Source organism: Myxine glutinosa, chromosome 6, assembly GCF_964187855.1.
Source record: "Myxine glutinosa chromosome 6, kmMyxGlut1.1, whole genome shotgun sequence".
NCBI classification, from domain to species: Eukaryota; Metazoa; Chordata; class Myxini; order Myxiniformes; family Myxinidae; genus Myxine; species Myxine glutinosa.
Window position 1 is genome coordinate 187,124,872 of NC_136266.1, and position 18,366 is coordinate 187,143,237.

General features: G+C 45.1%; 1 protein-coding gene across 4 annotated transcripts in view; it reads right to left on the reverse strand.

The window, feature by feature from the left end:
- LOC137429055 (uncharacterized) overlaps nucleotides 1–18,366 on the reverse strand; it is a 346,812-nt gene that overhangs the window by 23,038 nt on the left and 305,408 nt on the right. For all 4 annotated transcript variants that reach the window (XM_068119076.2, XM_068119074.2, XM_068119077.2 and 1 more), the window contains 3 exons: nucleotides 13,199–13,314; nucleotides 12,961–13,033; nucleotides 4,549–4,719 (listed from right to left, as the gene is read on the reverse strand). In XM_068119076.2, coding sequence (XP_067975177.2) covers nucleotides 4,549–4,719; nucleotides 12,961–13,033; nucleotides 13,199–13,314 — 360 coding nt within the window. The remainder of the gene's footprint in view (nucleotides 1–4,548; nucleotides 4,720–12,960; nucleotides 13,034–13,198; nucleotides 13,315–18,366) is intronic.

Genomic DNA, 18,366 nt, shown 5'->3' on the forward strand with positions numbered 1-18,366 from the left:
TGGTCGCTTGTCGCTTCCAAACCACCGCGTGGGAAACGCACAAAATGGCGTGGAATCGCGCTCCTCGGCGTCCAGAGGAAACACGACGTGGACCCAGTCCACCGCAGACGTCGATCCTGTGCCTTGTAGTTCCGACTGTCCCAAACCGCTGTTTCTCACCAGCCCTTTTCCAAGAGCGCAACAAACCAAAGACCAAATGCCCGTGACCAAGCCAGAACAAGGAGGAAATGCGACTGCCCACTATCAAAGCCAGGACCAGAAGAGCAAGATGGCGCGACCGCGTTCTCTTCCCTCAGCTCTCAAATGTTCCAAGATGACGTCACACTCTGTCCAATCACCGAGCGCTATCAATCATCCCATCACGCCTCCACCAATCATGAAGGCCGGGGTGTGGCCTCCTCCTTACGAGTTGTTGGGGGCGGAGTCTAGTCATTGTTCGGGAATGTTCGGATGACGTCGAAGGCTGAGACGTGGGGCTTGGTCGGCACGATCGGCAAATGTGCCGGGTTTGGCGGACCTGGCGGTGTGGTGAGCGAATGAGTCCATTTGTCATAGTTGTTGTTTGTCAGACTTTTTCATTGTAATAGAGACGGAGGGAAGATCACAGGGGCAAATTCAACACTGGGGAATTAGTCTTTAAGCTCGAGAATTACTTAACACAAAGCCACGCCCCTCATGGCGACATACAAACGCTCTTATCCGGACAGACGGCCTACTTATGTACATCAAGATGGCTTTGCGGCATACGGAGCATTCTAAACTAACACGATTCTATCTCGACTAAGGTATTTCATCCCCCCTTCCCCCACAAACGTAACAGTATGTATGTATGTATGTATGTATGTATGTATGTATGTATGTATGTATGTATGTATGTCTCCTCAAACGAATACCAATCAGAGCTGAGGATCTGGTCACATGACAGGGTGATGTGATTACGTCTGATGTCATTACGGTGTACAACGGCCGACTCCACACTCCGGCATTTTGATTCCAACGTCGTTCAGGCTGAACATATCATCGAGCCTGTCATATAACACAATCGCCATGCTCTACTTTTACATTTTTCATTCAGTGTGAAATACAAACAAACCGATTGTTAAAATGATCATCAAATATCGAAAGCATTGACGTTACGGATCTTCCAACGACACAGTACGTATAGGCCTTAGGCTTCATGCCTTACCTTCAGGCCACTTCGGACAAATTAGCTCAGGTTTCTTAATACAGTCGTATTGTTTTCGTAATCTATCTATAATTCCAGTAATCTCTGTGTGTGTGTGTGTGTGTCTGTGTGTCTGTGTGTGTGTTTGTTTGTTTGTCTGTGACCGCTGTTTCTCGACAACCACGGGTCCGATATACTTGAAACTTGCCAGGTATATTGCTGGGGACCCGAGGATGTGCCTTTTCAAGGTTTGAAATTAATCGGACAAGTAGTTACCGAGCTATGTCCAAAAAACGATTCAACCAATCAGAGAGCAGCGAGCTATCACGTGTGCCGAACGTGGCGAACAGACTCTGCCTCGGACGGCACATTTGAGAGCGTATTCATTTATTTCACGTTGGCAAACTATGTTGCCGCTATGTTGGCGTTAAACTATGTTTTAAAACTAATAAAAACTAATTTGCGATTCTTTCGCTTTCCTGCGCGTTTGTGCACGCTATGGCGATTTCTTTACCAAACTCCGCAAGCCGTTCGCTTTGGACCAAACCATTTCATGTAAATAGAGGGGGGGGGGGGGGGGGGGGGATTGTCACCGTACTCGCAAGCCGTTCGCTTTGGACCAAACCATTTTATGTAAATAGAGGGGGGGGATATAATTTTAGATATAGATATAGTACGGGCATGCCCTAGTAATAATAATAGCGTTAATACTATTAATATAGTAAATATAATCGTAACACTGCAATCCCTTTGTCGTTATTGCAAAATTTCTAGATTGAAGCGGTGTATGGTTCATGTGGTGTACGGTACTAATAACGCAAAAGTAAGGAATTAGCCTCGGTTTTTTTTGCTAATATCATTTTCATAATGATAACGTAACGTTAACATTATAGGAAATCTAATCGTAACACTAATCCCTTCGTAGTGACTGCAAAGTTACTGGAGGTTAAGATATACACAAAGAATTAAGTTAAGCACCCCTACACAACGAATTAAGGTAAGCACCCCCTAATATATATTATTTGTGTATATGTATACATTGGCATATATTCTAAGGTATGTGAGATCAAATAATGATTGGTATGACATTAGCAATTATCCATTGATGAAATTGAGTGATCAAAGTGAAAAAAAGTGATTGGTTGAGTCAGTGATCCGATCACGTGGGTCCTACACACGTTATTGACGCAAAGATCGCTGGAGGTCTTCTCAGAACAATGACTGTACGTTAGAAAACATAAACGTCATCCACACTGTCCGTGATGGACCTATAGCTCCATACTTAAATTGAGGTGAAAATATGCCTAAAATTCCCAAAAAATTTCACCTTAAATTATTCAGAATAAAATATTGAAAACGGCATGATTGTTATGTTTTTATGTGACCATAATATCACTTCTCCAGAAAATATAGCAATATCATGGGTATATTACACTGTTTTGACGACAACAAACTTGTAATGTGCGAGGTTGTAAAAAAACGGGGGGGGGGGTGCTTAACTTAATTCTTTGTGTATATATCATCTTCTACATATTAAAGTAGCGGCAGTTTTGTGTCCAGCCGTCACGCTCCGTCATTACGTCTATGATGTCATTACGACGGCTGACTCCACCGACCGATATTTTAATTCACTAGTACACTCGCTCACTATGACAGCGGCAGGAAGGCTCATTCCTCTTTGGGGTATATAGATTACAGTCGGCTTTCTGACGACTGTGTTCTATGGCATGTGCGCCTGAGAGACCTCGGCACTTTGTGGAGCGTGGGACGGCGGAGGAGAGATCTTTGGCTGCCTCGCATGGGCGGCTGGTGGTGGCGCGAGTTCGAGCCATTGTGCATTTCTCGCGCAAGGACTTGGGGACCCGTTCGGCAGCCGGCGGGGTTCGGGTACCACTTGAGGAGACCAGAGCGGGGTAGCAGGCAAACGCACCACACACATTTTTACTTTTGTTTATTTCTCCGTGTGTCTGTATTTGAATCCGCATGGAGACGTCTCAATTTAGGGATTTAGTGTTACCTTTTTAAGCGTGGTGTTGGCTTAGCGGTTAGGGCGCAGGCTTGGGATCCCAGGATCCCGAGTTTGAATCCCGGTCGATCGCTGAATTAACGCCAGGAGGGCGTTAATTTCCAAGGTCAGAAAATTGTGTACCAGCTTGCTGGGATGAATGATCCTGGTGTGTATCCCGATTTAGAATAGGTACACGGTATCCCTGCACATCAAAAGAGGCGACTAAGGGTTGGCGTCAGGAAGGGCATCCAGCCATAAAACATTGCTTGAAACAGGGAACCATGATTGTTATGGGGCCCGCAAGGCTAACCCATGCTCTAGCGAGGAAAAATGGCCTTAAAACAATCATTCATTCATTCAGTGTTACCTTTTTATCATGTTATCCTGGCATTTTTATTTATTTAACCCTTTATTTGTTGAATTTTAATTCCTTGTCTTGTCCGTTTATTTGTTGTGGGAATCGGATAACCCCCGTGCCGCATCCGTCCCTACAGATAAGCTCTCGCTGCCCTTCACGATACGCCTTGGAGGTAAGGCTCGGTTGGCCATCCACCCAGGGGTGTTAATCCCGGGGACACGACAATATGTTTAAGATAATGAAGGGTCTACATTCATTTAATGCAGAATTGCTTTCCAGCAAAATGAACAGTGACAGGACCGGGAGCCACAACCTGAGTGAAAGGAAGAAGACAGTTATGATGGTAGTAAGGCAGGGTCTTTCACTCATAGTAGGTAATGCATAGAATGGTCTCCAGAAAAGCAGAAAAAGTAGATAGGTTTAAACTGAAATTAGATAGGTACCTGTAGGCATTGTGCATTAAGGGGTAAGTGCATATTGGCAGGAATGGAAGGTAGCTTGGGTAGGATGGGTAATTGTGATGTCTGTGAAAGTGAAAGTGTCTCCTCAAAAAGTGAACGTGTTATTAAAGTTTGTTCATCCCTCACCCCTTAAAATAAATGCTATTCAAAAACCCTGATGTCCTTGTGTGTGACATCAGGGTGTTCGAATATTAATCACTGTTCTCATACCTCCACTACCACCTCCACCCCTTCCCTAAGTTTCCCGAAAGTAAATTAAATTGATTAAATTCATGTGGTGTTGATAAAGCCCAGGTAAGATGGATCAAATGGAAGCCATGTACAAGTCTCTTGTATTACTCCTTCAGGGATCGAGACGCACTTCCATGAGTCCATAGCCACATTTACTATAGGCCCGGCTATTGGAATCCCATGAATATAAAACCTCCATTTTGACATTTAAAAAATCACTCCTTTTCATTAATCTGAGTGCAACAGTCCGTCCCCCTCCCATAAACAACCTCACACATAACAAATAAACAAATTGCATCAAATGGGCAGTAACAGGTGAACTCACCATTTGAAGAATTGACTGTTTCGGCTTTTTGAAGCGTGGATCAATACCCAACTCGATCTTGATCGAATCAAGAAGGTTGCGTATTGTTGACCGCCGCCTCCGCTCCTTCTCATTATGTAAAAACGACGCCGAATCATCTCGCCCAAACTTGAGGTTGTAAGAATTTTCACCCTGCATATGTGAAATAAACACGTCTCAAAGAGAGGAAATCCTGTGCTGAGTTTTTATGCAGCAAAGCTCATTCACCATGTTATCAGAGAAGCAAGAAGCAAAATAAACACTTCTCCAAGAGAGGGAATCCTGTGCTGAGTTTTTATGCAGCAAAGCTCAATCACCATATTTATCAGAGAAGCAAGAAGCAAAATAAGCACTTCTCAAAGAGAGGGAATTCTGTGCTGAGTTTTTATGCAGCAAAGCTCATTCACCATGTTATCAGAGAAGCAAGAAGCAAAATAAACACTTCTCAAAGTGAAAATCCCATGCTGAGATTACACGTAGTAAATTCCAGGCACATTGTTATGAGACAAGCGGTGCTTCATCTTCATCATTCTAAGAGGTGGAGCATGCATGGATTAAATTTTCTCAAAGTAAATGCTGCTTTAGCATACTTTGACAATTGTTGTTTTCGTATGCAGCCTGTGGCTTCTGGTTGCATCATTCCTCTGGAAGCCCGTTTGTGCCGCTGATGCAGTGCCCCGATTACCAGTGAGCTGGTATTCAATTTGCTGACCTCGGAAGGATGACAGACTGAGTCAACTCCCCTGGCGTTAATTCAACGATCGACTGGGATTTTAACTCAGGATCCTATCTATGATCCCAAGCCAGCACCCTAACCGCTAAGAGAACACCAGGCTACTTTGCCAATTGAATTCCTTTTATGCAGAGACTATTTTTAGTTGGACCACTTCAAACAGACAGCCAAGAACAGTTGACAACTAGTTCTTATTTACATTTCCTTTGGTTACAAAAATGCTTCAACAAAGGTTAAAAATGATAAATTACTCATCAACAAAAGTTACCTATTGTATGTTAGGTGTTCACAGACCCTGATTAGTATTGCAACAACTTCAAAATAATATACACCAGTCATTGCCTCAAAAAGAGAACCATGACAATTACAACTACATATGGGCAGGGTACAGCCCAAAGTGGAGATCGGTTTCTGAGGTTTGGGACAGGGAATGTAGGGACAATGACAGGGAGATCAGGAGAAGTGGTGGAAGTATTGGTCAGAAGAAGAGTGGACATATGTTGTGTGCAAGAGACGAGATGGAAGGGAAGTGGTGTGAGAATGGTGAAGGGTAGGCAGGGACAGAAATACAAGTTTGTGTGGCAAGGGTGCCTGGAGGGCATGAATGGTGTTGGTGTCCTGTTTTCTGAGGAGTTTGTAGACAGTGTGGTGAGTGTGACTAGAGTGAGTGATAGGTTGATGATGGTGAAAATGATGATTGGAAAGCTCTTGGTGAACGTCATCTCGGGATATGCTCCGCAGGTTGGTCGGAGCGATGAAGAGAAGGACAGGTTCTGGTGTGCGATAGAGAAGCTGATGGAAAACATGAAAGATGAGGAAGTTGTTGTGGTAGGAGGAGACCTAAATGGACATGTGGGAAGGAGTATGGACGGTTTTGGGGGAGTTCATGGGGGTTACGGATATGGTGTGAGAAATGGAGAAGGTGAAAGGATTTTGGAGTTTGCTGATGGAGCTGATTTGTTGATTTGTAATACTCAGTTCCAGAAAGAGGATAATAAGCTTGTTACATACACGTCAGGTGGGTCGACGACAACCGTTGACTACCTGATGGTGCGTAGGCAAGATAGGGGGCACCTCCGGGACACAAAGGTGATCCCGGGGGAGGAGGCTGTTTCACAGCACCACTTGGTTGTCTGCGACATAAAGGTGAAAGGTGCGAGGAGAGCTCGGCGGGTGAAGTACCAACCGAGAATGAAGGTGTGGAGGTTGCAAGAGGTGACAGTAAGGGAGGCATTAAAAGAGAGGCTGAGTAGGGTAGAGGATGATGTGGTTGAGCTTGAAAGTGGTTGGATGTCAATGAAAGCTAGTCTGTTGGGAGCCGTTGGTGAGGTATGTGGATGGACAAAAGGACCACCGAGGCACTCGGAAACATGGTGGTGGGATGATGAAGTTGGAAAGAGGATTGTCGAGAAGAGGAAGAAGTTCAAGGAGTGGCAGAAGGCGAAGGGTACGGGAGCAGAAACAGCAGAGCATGAAAGTTATAAGGCAGCCAAGAAGGCTGCAAAGAAAGAGGTAGCAAAGGTGCAGGAGGCATGTAGGAAAATGTTCGGAGAACGCTTGGATTCGGAAGAGGGTCAGAAAGCAGTATTCACGATTGCAAAGCAGATAGCGAAAGAGAGGTGTGATGTGATTGGGGTGAGTTGCTTGAAGGATGAAGTGGGACAAATCGTTGTGGACCCAGATGGAATTAAAGGAAGATGGAAAAGATATATGGAAATGCTGTTGAATACAGAGAATGAATGGGATGGCAACATAGAGAGTAACCCAGTTTTAGGACAGGCAGAGAAGATAACTGAGAAGGAAGTTGAGGAAGCGATAAAAGCAATAAAAAAAATAAAAAAACACCTTTAGAGGCCATTTTTCCCCGCAAGCGGGGGTTGGCCTTTTTCGGGAACTGTGGTTGTTGTTGTTTTTCGGTCCCCTTTTTGAAGCAATGTTTTACGGCCGGATGCCCTTCCTGACGCCAACCCTTTTTGCCGCCTTTAACGACAAGCAGGGAATTACCAGTGAACTGGTACTCAATTTGCCGACCTCGGAAGGATGACAGGCTGAGTCAACCCCCCTGGCGTTAATTCAGCGATTGACCAGGATTCGAACCCAGGATCCTAGGATCCTAAGCCGCACCCTAGCCGCTAGCCCAACACCAGGGCTAGAAAGCGATAAAAGCAATGAAGAGTAGAAAAGCGTGAGGGCCGACGGGAGTTGTGGGAGATATGTTGAAGGCAGCAGGAAGTTGGGGTGTGAAGAGAATGACAGAGATCTGTAATCTGGCGGTGAAAGAAGGCCGCATTCCAGTGGATTGGGAACTGAGTACCCTCGTCCCTCTATACAAGGGGAAAGGTGACCCTCTAGAGTGTGGCTTGTACCGAGCGATAAAGTTATTGGAGCATAGAATGAAGGTATTGGAAAGGGTGTTGGAGAGGAGGATAAGGAAGAAAGTGAAGATCGACAAAATGCAGTTTGGATTTATGCCAGGAAGAGGAACAACAGACACGCTTTTTATTGTGAGGCAGTTGCAGGAGAAGTACATGGAGAAGAGGAAGAAGTTGTTTCTTGGGTTTGTTGATCTGGAGAAAGCATTTGATAGGGTTCCATGCAAAGTATTGACATGGGCAATGAGGAAGTTAGGAGTGGAGGAATGGTTGATCAGAGTAGTGATGGCAATGTACAAAAGAGCGCGCACAGCTGTAAGGACGAAGGAGGGGAACAGTGGTGAGTTTGAGGTGAAGGTGGGAGTGCATCAGGGGTCGGTACTAAGTCCACCACTATTTGTAGCTGTGATGGAGGTGCTGGCTCAGAACGTAAAGGAGGGTTTACCGTGGGAGTTGTTGTATGCAGATGATCTGGTGTTGATTGCGGAAAGTATGGATGGACTGAAGGAAAAGATGAACAAGTGGAAGGAATCTATGGAGACAAAAGGTCTGAAGGTGAATATAGGAAAGACGAAGGTGATGGCAAGTGGTAAGGCATGTGGTGAGGTGGAAAGAACTGGGAAGTGGCCCTGTGCTGTGTGCAGGAAGGGTGTTGGAGTGAACTCCATTCAATGTACAATGTGCACTGAGTGGGTTCATCAAAAATGTAGTGGTCTGAGAGGGTCATCAACCAGTGTGGCAGCTACATTCAAATGTAAGGTGTGCACAGAGGGAGCTGCACATGGAGTAAATGTTGAGTTGGATCTTGGAGACGGCGTGAAGCTGGAAGGTGTGAAAACATTTTGCTACCTCGGAGACATGCTGAATGGAGAAGGTGGATCAGACTCGGCAACGGTTACTAGATTGAGATGTGCATGGAAGAAGTTTCGGGAACTGAGTGGCGTGCTGATGAGGAGGAGAGTGTCGCTGAAACTGAAGGGAAAGGTGTATGCTGCATGTGTGAGAAGTGTTATGATTTATGGGAGCGAGACATGGGTAATGAACGTAGAGCAGCAACGAAGGTTGGAAAGGGTGGAAATGCGAATGGTTCGATGGATGTGCAGAGTATCGTTGAGAGAGAGGAAGACAACTGATGAATTGCGAAAAATGATGGGAATAGAGCCTGTGGTCGATGCTGTGAAGAGGAACAGGTTGAGATGGTTTGGTCATGTATTGAGGAAGGATGAAAGTGACTGGTTGAGAAGTGATGGAAATGAATGTAGAAGGAAGTAGAGGACGGGTAAGACCGAGAAAGACTTGGCTAAAGATGGTGGAAGAAGAAATGCGGGCAAGGGGGTTAAACAAGGAGAGATGCAGAAAATAGGGCAAGTTGGAAACGATTGTCATGGGGACCGCAAGGCTAACCCCCGCTCTAGCAGGGAAAATGGCCTTAAAATGCATGTTGTTGTTGTTGTTGTTGTTGTAGTATACACCAGTCAGATTGTGTGGATAGTATATTGTTGTGGTTACGAGTCCCAAATAAACATTCTCATAGTTAAAGAAGTTATTTCATAGTTATATTGTTTAGTTCAACTGTCTGCATTGCGATTGTGTATTGAGAAACCCCAAATATTATTTTTAAGTCATTCCACATTCCTTTCTGTGGACTGTCTGCTGCATATTTTCCACACCCACGAATGCATTATCCCTGCAGACCCCTGTAACCACTTCATGAGCCCCTTTGATTAAAGATTGCGGAGGTTCCCAGTTTCAATGAGGACGCAAGTGCCAGAGTCAACAAGTGTAAGGTGCGCATTGGGGGCACCAGGGGAGGAATGGAGGGAGGGGAGTTGCCAGTGAGGGCAGGGAAAGCTTCCCCCACAATTCGGAATGGAGCAGGTAAGCTTGGTGATTATCTAAGCCTCCCAGGAGTGCCATGATTGAGTGTGAGCAGGTGGGCAGACCTGCAAATGGAGCCACACTGCCCAGACAGGCAATTGTATGGACGGAAATGATTTTTAAAAGGCTCTGCTCACTAAACGGTTGCATAGGCCCACCTATTAGGCATGAGCTTAGCAGAACTACAGCTCCCTATTTCTCAGTAGGATTGGACTGCAGCCAGCACTGGAAAGAGAATCAAATTCTCAATTTCATTGAACAGTCAAATCCAGAATTGTATGGCCTGAACAGGCAGAAACAATGCAACTGTTTAGCCAGCAATGCCTTTTGCTGACGTATCACAAGGAACTGTCTTCAAAAAGGTGACGTCAGCCTGGGAAAAAGAAGGACATCATTGAAGGGCAACAATGGGTGGAAGCACATAGTCAACAAGCATGATGCACGGGCATTAGTCCAGACTGCGAGACAAAACAGGAGAGCAATGGCAGACAAACTGGGTGCGTAGTTCAACATAGGTCGTGAGGATCCTGGATCGTCAAAATCGGTGAGTAGGGAACTACACAAGGTGGGATACAAGAGCTGGATTGTTATGTACAACCCGCTCATAACACTTGACAACGCCATTTTGCAGAACCAGTGGTGCAAGGAGCATAGGCAATTGACTGCCGAGCAGTGGAGGAATGCGATATTGTCTTGAGTCGTCCTTCTCCATGTTCTCAACAAATGGACGTGCGCATGTGTGGCGACAACTCGGAGAGCTCCACAGCCCCGAGTGCCTGATACCAACAGTAAAAGGTTCTTGTGGTTTCATAATGGTGTTTAGTACATTTTTCTGACATGACCTAGTAGGGTTTGCACAGCCATGGAAGACCAAATTTCCAGTTTTCCAGTTGTCCAGGCCAAAACGTTGTTTTGCAGGATCTTTAATGCAAATGGTTTATGTCATGTAACAAGTGACATTGGAATAAACCACAATAATAAGAATGAAACCCTGTTTGTTTGCTGTTATTCCATAGAATATTTCAGTAACTAGAAATACCCGCTCCCTTTGGGAGCAGCCTGGGGGTAGGGTGGGGGATAACGGGGGAGGTGGGACAAATTTATTTTGTGCCATGGCTAATAATCCCCCCTGTCTGCAGCAGGGATTAGTAAACTACTTGCACTGTGGCATGTGTGCAGGTGAAAATTTGTAAGTTGTCTCCCTCTCCACTCCGAGCGAGGAGGGTTTGTGCCCATGACCTGACCGTGGGTACTACCAACACATATACAAAATTGGGTGGAGAGTGGCCTCGTTTTTCCTGTGATGTTCAGACGTACACACATACATAGAGAGAATTGCCTTATTCAATTTTGTAGGACACTGCATATGTCTACCCACAGGCAAATATACGAGCTTAGCATGTTATGTTATACCACAGAACCATTCCAAGTTGTACGTTTTACTGCATAAATCACTAGCTTCTGACACATGGATCGGTTACATGGAGTAAACTGCAATTTTGTTTTTATTTTTACACATGATCGAGGCTTATAGAGGAGCTCAGACACAGAATAGACCAGGATACAATATAACAAAGGGAACGGCATGAAAAAGGGGAAATGCCAATAACAGGGCGGAGAAGGTACGGAGACGGAGATGGAGAAACAAGGGATGCAAGTAATGATGAGGGTTAGGGGAGAACACCAGTGGTGGTTTAACGGGTGTAGAAAAGATCATGGCTTTGGATGGGAAATGGCCCGAGATTGTGGTGAACAGCTGTCTCGAAGATCGGGGGAGAAGAATGAGAGATTGAAGAGAGGATGGGAGGTGGTTCCTCAAGTGGAAAAAGAGAGCAATAAATGAGTGTAGGTGAGCAGTGGTTCTGTATTTAGGCAGCTTCACTAGGAGGGGGTTGCTGGTGGATCACGTACGTTCTGCAGGTACTTGTGGGGGACAGAGCACGGAGAGAGCAGACGTGCGTTTTTCTGCGTCATTACATTACGTTTGCTCTAACCTATAATAAACGCGTAGGTCATGAATAGGGTGTCCACTCGTCCGGTTTTGTAAGAAAAAGCGCGACTACGCCCACAATAAACCACGATTACGTGAAGCACAGGGCCGCGAATGTAGCACATCAGAAAAACCTCGAATACGCCTGCGAAAAAATGTCAAATCACATGGATGTGCACATACAGCGGCTTTCGGTGTGACACCTGGAAGATGCTTTTATAAGTGTCATGTGTACAGCTGGTGGGAGATGGTTTTTTTGCACCCATGAAAACCACAAATGTAAAAGCAGGTTGCATTTTATTAACCACAAATATGTTGGGACCGTGAATGTCGAGGTCCGATTGTACATTTGAACCCCGGCATTCGTGTGATATGCATTCAATGTCGAATCCATGAATTCAAATGCAATGCAGATTTTTATTTTCACTACATGGTCTCGGCTCGTGGAAGAGCTATGACACAGAACAAACTACAACGGCACTCGGTAGAGAGCATACCTCCGACAGGTGAACAATTTACGTTTTGTATCCCATTGGTAGGGTCATACCTGCACTGTATTGACTCTCATCGGCTTGTTCTCATCACTTACCCGTCATCCACCAAGTTTCGTCATAATCCATCCACAAATTTTTGAAATATCATGCTTTTTTTTTCTCTCTCTCTATCTGGTCAATCGTGAAGAATCACTTTAAAAAATTCTCAGTTGCAGATTCGATTCGGATCTTCACCCAAATCTAATCATTTCGTCCTTGTCACGCACACACTCTCAAGCACACACTCTCAAGCACACACGAGAGAGAGAGAGAGAGAGAGAGAGAGATAGAGAGAGAGAGAGAGAGAGAGAGAGAGAGAGAGAGAGAGAGAGAGATAGAGAGAGAGAGAGAGAGAGAGAGAGAGAGAGAGAGAGAGAGAGAGAGACCGAGAGAGACCGAGAGAGACCGAGAGAGACCGAGAGAGAGACGAGACCGACCGAGAGAGACAGAGACAGAGACAGACAGAGAGAGAGAGAGAGAGAGAGAGAGAGAGAGAGAGAGAGAGAGAGAGAGAGAGAGAGAGAGAGAGAGAGAGAGAGAGAGAGAGAGAGAGAGAGAGAGAGAGAGAGAGAGGAGAGAGAGAGAGAGAGAGAGAGAGAGAGGAGAGAGAGAGAGAGAGAGAGAGACCGAGAAGAGACCGAGAGAGACCGAGAGAGACCGAGAGAGACAGAGACAGAGACAGACAGAGAGAGAGAGAGAGAGAGAGAGAGAGAGACCGAGAGAGACCGAGAGAAACCGAGAGACCGAGAGAGAGAGAGTGAGAGAGAGAGATGGTCAAACAGACAGACACAAGCAAACAGGGGTGAAAACATAACCTTTATCCACCTTTGGTGGCAGAGGTAATCAGGACACAACACATGATGACTTGACAAGGAAAATAAATCTTACTATAGAAGCATCTTGATCGGAGCAGCTGCTGTCTTCTTGTGATTTACTTTTCGGAACGGAACTAAATGGATTCCTGAATGGGCACAATAACAAATATTAACCAAGAGTATCCTTATAAAAAACAAACTGAATAAATCACTTTCTGTTTGAGGCTCAATGACAAATGCTATTAAGCTTTCTTAGAAAGAGTGAAAAACAACTGAAGCAAAATATCAAAAAGCCAAAATCATCATCCTACCCCCTGCTGCACTTCCTGTTGATCACATTGGAATCAAGTTTGTTTTCATTGGTAACTGTTTCAATGTCCACAGTGCTCTCATCATCCAGATAATCATCTTCCTCACTTGGCTGCATCTGTTTAGACAAACAAACAAAAACACATCAACTCCAAATAAATCATTGTGATCTCTGTCTTCTCACATCCACAATTAAAAACGGAAGAAAACTATTTAACCTCAAACGATATTTATATTTGACCCACAGTCCAAACAGTGACTTCCTAATGACAACATGGCCAACCAGCATTCTAATTAAAATATATCCATATAAATTCCTGCAGAATTCTTAAAGCCATAAGGATGGGTTCATTTGCTCATTGGGCATCATCAGTACAACATCATTGTGCCACTAGTCGTTAGTCATTGCATGAATGTCCTTTCAGACGGTAGGTCACAAAACAAAGCCATTCACGTCATCACAGGTTGCATATTAATACCACCCTTTAAGCACCTGCACACAGAGGCAAAAATGTTGAAAACCAAAGACCACTTGCACATGAGAGGTACGTACGCATTTCCTTGCAGCGACAAGTACCAACCCTAATCACCCGTGCCACATGCCCAACCACCCACAGACCCCTCGACGCATTAAGACTACACCACAAAGACACTACAAAGACATCCTTCAAAACGTCCCTCCACTGATCAATGACCACTACAAAAAACACGTCCATACCCACATCACCACAAACACAATCAACAACCAGGGCCCAAACGTTATCTTGGGCACTAAACCCCGACCAATCAACAACACGGAGAAATTACTCCCCACTTCTTATAGTGTTCACCTTTCAGGTCACCGCGGTGGACACCACAAACGGCTTTTACAGTACAAATAGACTTGACACCTGCAACCACTGCCAAGCCGCACCACACAAATTAAAACACATAATGAAACACTGCACTAGCTCCACAAAGGCAAGACCACATTTTAGATGTGAGGGATCTCAGGATCACGGGAGATCGATTGGCTATCTCCTTGCCATGGGTCTGTTCAAGCATAACCGATCAACAACAACGACAACCACCACGCGAGTGACATTCTATATAAAGAAAAGGAAGGCGAACGCAGTGCCTTGAGACCATGCGTGAATGCAAGAGAAATCCAGGGAAAAGGCAAATCCCTACGGGGCCTCAACGCCGACCGCGGGCCAATGGGAGAGCGCAGCCACCCATGATTGCGAGGTTATAAAAAAGCCACACAGGCCAGGGAAGCTAGGTCAGTACCAGGACCATGGGAAGGTTTCTTTTTTGAGCGATTGAAGGTTACCAGACCACAACACGATGTGACCGCGAACCTGGGGGAGGAGGGATTTTGGCGCTATCCTCGCCAAGTGGTAGTTAGGTGCAACAGCGGGGGCCGGGGTTGCACTTGTCGACATCAGAAATCTGTGTACATCTCTCAAGCAATGTTACCGTACCTCCCTCGGTTGCCTGTGCCACTGAGCCTGATACTGCAACAACATCTGTTTCGCAATTTTGCTGTGATGACTGGCACGTCATGACAAAACATTCAGGGGTTTACCCTACTCTGGAAGAGCTTGCCAAAGCACAAGAAATTGGTGACAACTGCCGAGCGAGTCCTGAAGTTGTGTCTGACTGCATTGAAGATTCAATGAAACCAAGTTCACCAGAACCAATGAGCGAAACAGGTGTTTTGGAGAATTCCCAAGTAATCAAGGAAGATCAGCAGACAATGAAAGGAAAAAAAGAAATACCAAACCAAACGGACGTTAACTCGACACCGGGAGATGGAATTCCACTGGATGTGAAGTAGGATTTAAAAGGCATTGAGAGCACTCATCAGGCAGCGCCAGGGCAGTGTATGCTGAGAGGGGTGATGCAGCTTTGACATGTGGCAATGGGCTGATTGCTCAAGGGGGATACAGAGATGAAACTGGTATTGCTCTGCAAGGACAACTCCACAAGTACCCTCCTTTCACAAGTGATATCCTATCTGCCCACACAGTTGCAATGGGATGGTGGTTATTGGCAGTTATGCGTTGGGTATGGCGAGCCCAGCAGTGCTTCGGGGTTGCTTGGTGAACGTACTGAGCTGTTTCGTTGAAGACGTCAACTGGGGCCTTATGGTCACCTTCCTTCTGTTCGGTGGCACGCTGTATGCAGAGTTGGCTGCACCAGCACATGTCGACTCACTCACTTCATGCAGGTCTGACTGCATGGAAAACGAGCTTCATCGTTGCATCGTTGCTCACGGTGGGCACTTTCCTTGGACATCTGTTGCTGGAGAGCTGTTCTCGCTGCAGGTAGTGCTTTGGGGCAAGGCCAAGGTGGCAGTGCTTCGCATGGTTTTTGAGTGGCTTGAGTTGGACATAAGACAGCTGCTCGGCTTGTTTCGCGAGCGGCATGGGTGGCGGTGGGGCTGGCAGGGCACCTCCCCTGTTCATTTTTCAAGATGGGCACTGTACTGCTGCTGCTGAAACCATTTTTGTTATGGGATGAGATTTATATTTTGTATTATCTGCTTGTTTTTAGGATTGTGATTAGAACCTTTAAAATAGGCGCAGTACTGCATAAATGTACTTTGTGAAACCCATCATACTAAAATACGCCATTTCTGTCTGTCTGTCTGTCTGATTAATTTTTGACGCCAATACATTCTGTCGTTGCTTATCCAATCTCAACCAAACTTGACAGGATGACGAAGGGTTACACAATGAAGGTTGTATGGATTCATTTGCCCCCCTCCCCAAGGGGATTTTCTCCCCCGAGCGAGTTTGCCCACCATTGCCGTCAATGGGGTTGCACGTTGAGGTGTATATAAATGTTAAATTAGCTTTATCGTGGCACATTTCCAAAGAAGATTTATCCTGGCGTTTTTCCAAAGACGCTTTTAATAGCAAAATTAATGATAATTGCATATAGTTAATGTTATTGAACCACCTTTAGAGGCCATTTTCCCCTGCAGAGCAGGGGTTGGCCTTTTTCGGGCACTGTGGTCCCCTTTTTTTTTTGAAGCAATGTTTTACGGCCGGATGCCCTTTCTGCCGCCAACCTTGTTGGTCGCCTCTTGCGACACAGGGAACTACCAGTGAACTGGTACTCAATTTGCCCACCTCGGAAGGATGACAGGCTGATAATGTTATTACAAAACAATATTAATACTAATAATGTCCCACTTCCCCAAGGCGTTTTTCCTGCAGTGATAACGTGTATAAATAGCTTATAGTTATAATGGCGTTTCCGTGGGAGCAACGGCTTATACAGGAAGTAAAAATATTATACACTACAAACACTTATGCTTAGCTTTTTAAACAGTTGCTAATGCTCTTTATAACGCTCAATGAAGACATTTGGAGGAATCCCAACATCAGTGAAGTAAGGTTTAATTACAGAACTGAGCGAAGATCTACTGCACTCCATATAACCCACAAATTTTGGGTTAATAACATGGCCCTTTCTGCCGCTACCGTGGCATTTTTCGTAGCGACCTTTTGAAACTCGCTCCTGCTGTTTCATACGAAACAAAGGGAGAAGCTCGGGTTGTGCTCCTTTACCAAGCAGCGAGCTAGCGCCTGCCAATCCAGCCGTTCCTTAACGGTTTTGAATGGAGAGCTTGCTCAAATGCTTAAACCACTTGGCGATCTCTTCACAAGAAACTTGGTAAATGAACACACACCCAATGTTCTTGAGACCCGCCCATAGATCGACTGTAATCTATATACCCCAAAGAGGAATGACCCTTCCTGCCCCTCCCAGAGTCTGCGGGTGTACTAGTCCATGAAAATGATCATCATGGGCTCGATGGTCTTACAAAGATCAATATCAATGATGATAGTGATGACAAAGCTACAGCGGCTTCAGAACATATTCACACCAATTGACTTTTTCCCACATTTTGTTGTTTACAGCCTGAATTCAAAATGGTTTAAATTGAGTTTTTTTTTTTCACTGATCTACAAATAATATCCCATAATATCACAGTGGAATTTTATATTTTTAGAAATTTTTACAAAATAATGAAAAGTGAAATACAGAAATATCTAATATAAATAAGTATTCAACCCCCCGTCAATACTTCGTAGAAGCACCTTTGGCAGCGATTACAGCTTCGATTCTTCTTGGGCATGTCTGTATCAGCTTTGCACATCTGGATTTGGGTAGTTTTTTCAATGATTCCTTACAGATTTGCTCAGGTTCTGTCAATTTGGATGGGGAGCGTCGGTGAACAGAAATCTTCAAGTCTTTCCACAGATTCTCAAAGGGATTCAAGTCTGGGCTTTGGCTGGGCCACTCAAGGACTTTCACGTTCTTGTTCTGAAGTCATTCAAGTGTTGCTTTGGCTGTATGCTTGGGGTCATTGTCCTGTTGGAATGTAAATCTTCACCGCAGACTAAGGTCTTTTGCACTCTGAAGGAGATTCTCCTCAAGGATTTGCCTACATTTGGCTCCATTCATCGTTCCCTCTATGCTTACAAGTCTCCCCGTCCCTGCCATTGAAAAGCATCCCCATAGCATGATGCTGCCACCACAATGCTTCATGGTAGGGATGGTGTTAGATGGGTGATGAGCTGTGCTCGGTTTCCACCAGACATAGTGCTTTCCATTTAGGCCAAAGAGTTCAATTTTCGTCTCAATCAGACCACAGAATCTTTTGCCTCATGCTCTCAGTCTTTCAGGTGCCTTTTTTGCAAACTCCAGGTGTGCCTTTTTCTCAGGAGTGGCTTCCGTCCACCCACTCTCCTATAAAGGCTAGATTTGTGAAGTGCTGCAGAGACACTTGTCCTTCCGGCTAGTTCCCCCATCTCAGCCAAGGGACTCTGTAGTTCTGTCAGAGTGGTTGTCGGGGTAAAAATGAATAATTGTCATCTCTGGACCAATCAGAGAGAGCCTTGGCCGAAAAGCATGCTGGGTAAATGCATAATGTGATATAGTCGAGCTGGGCCAAGGGAAATAGCTTGTATAGATTTGGCTGTGAGTCATTTCACAGTTGAAAGGCAGAACGGCTTCGCCGTGCTGAGCTGGCAAAAACACGTTTTATCTGTGGTTTGACCTTGTGCAAATGTGGAGCCAAGGGCTCTTACATCAGCTCTTCTAATCTTATCTTATGTTTCACTTTGCTTTTGCTTTCCTTTCCCGTAGACAATTTGAGTATAAATTAAAATGT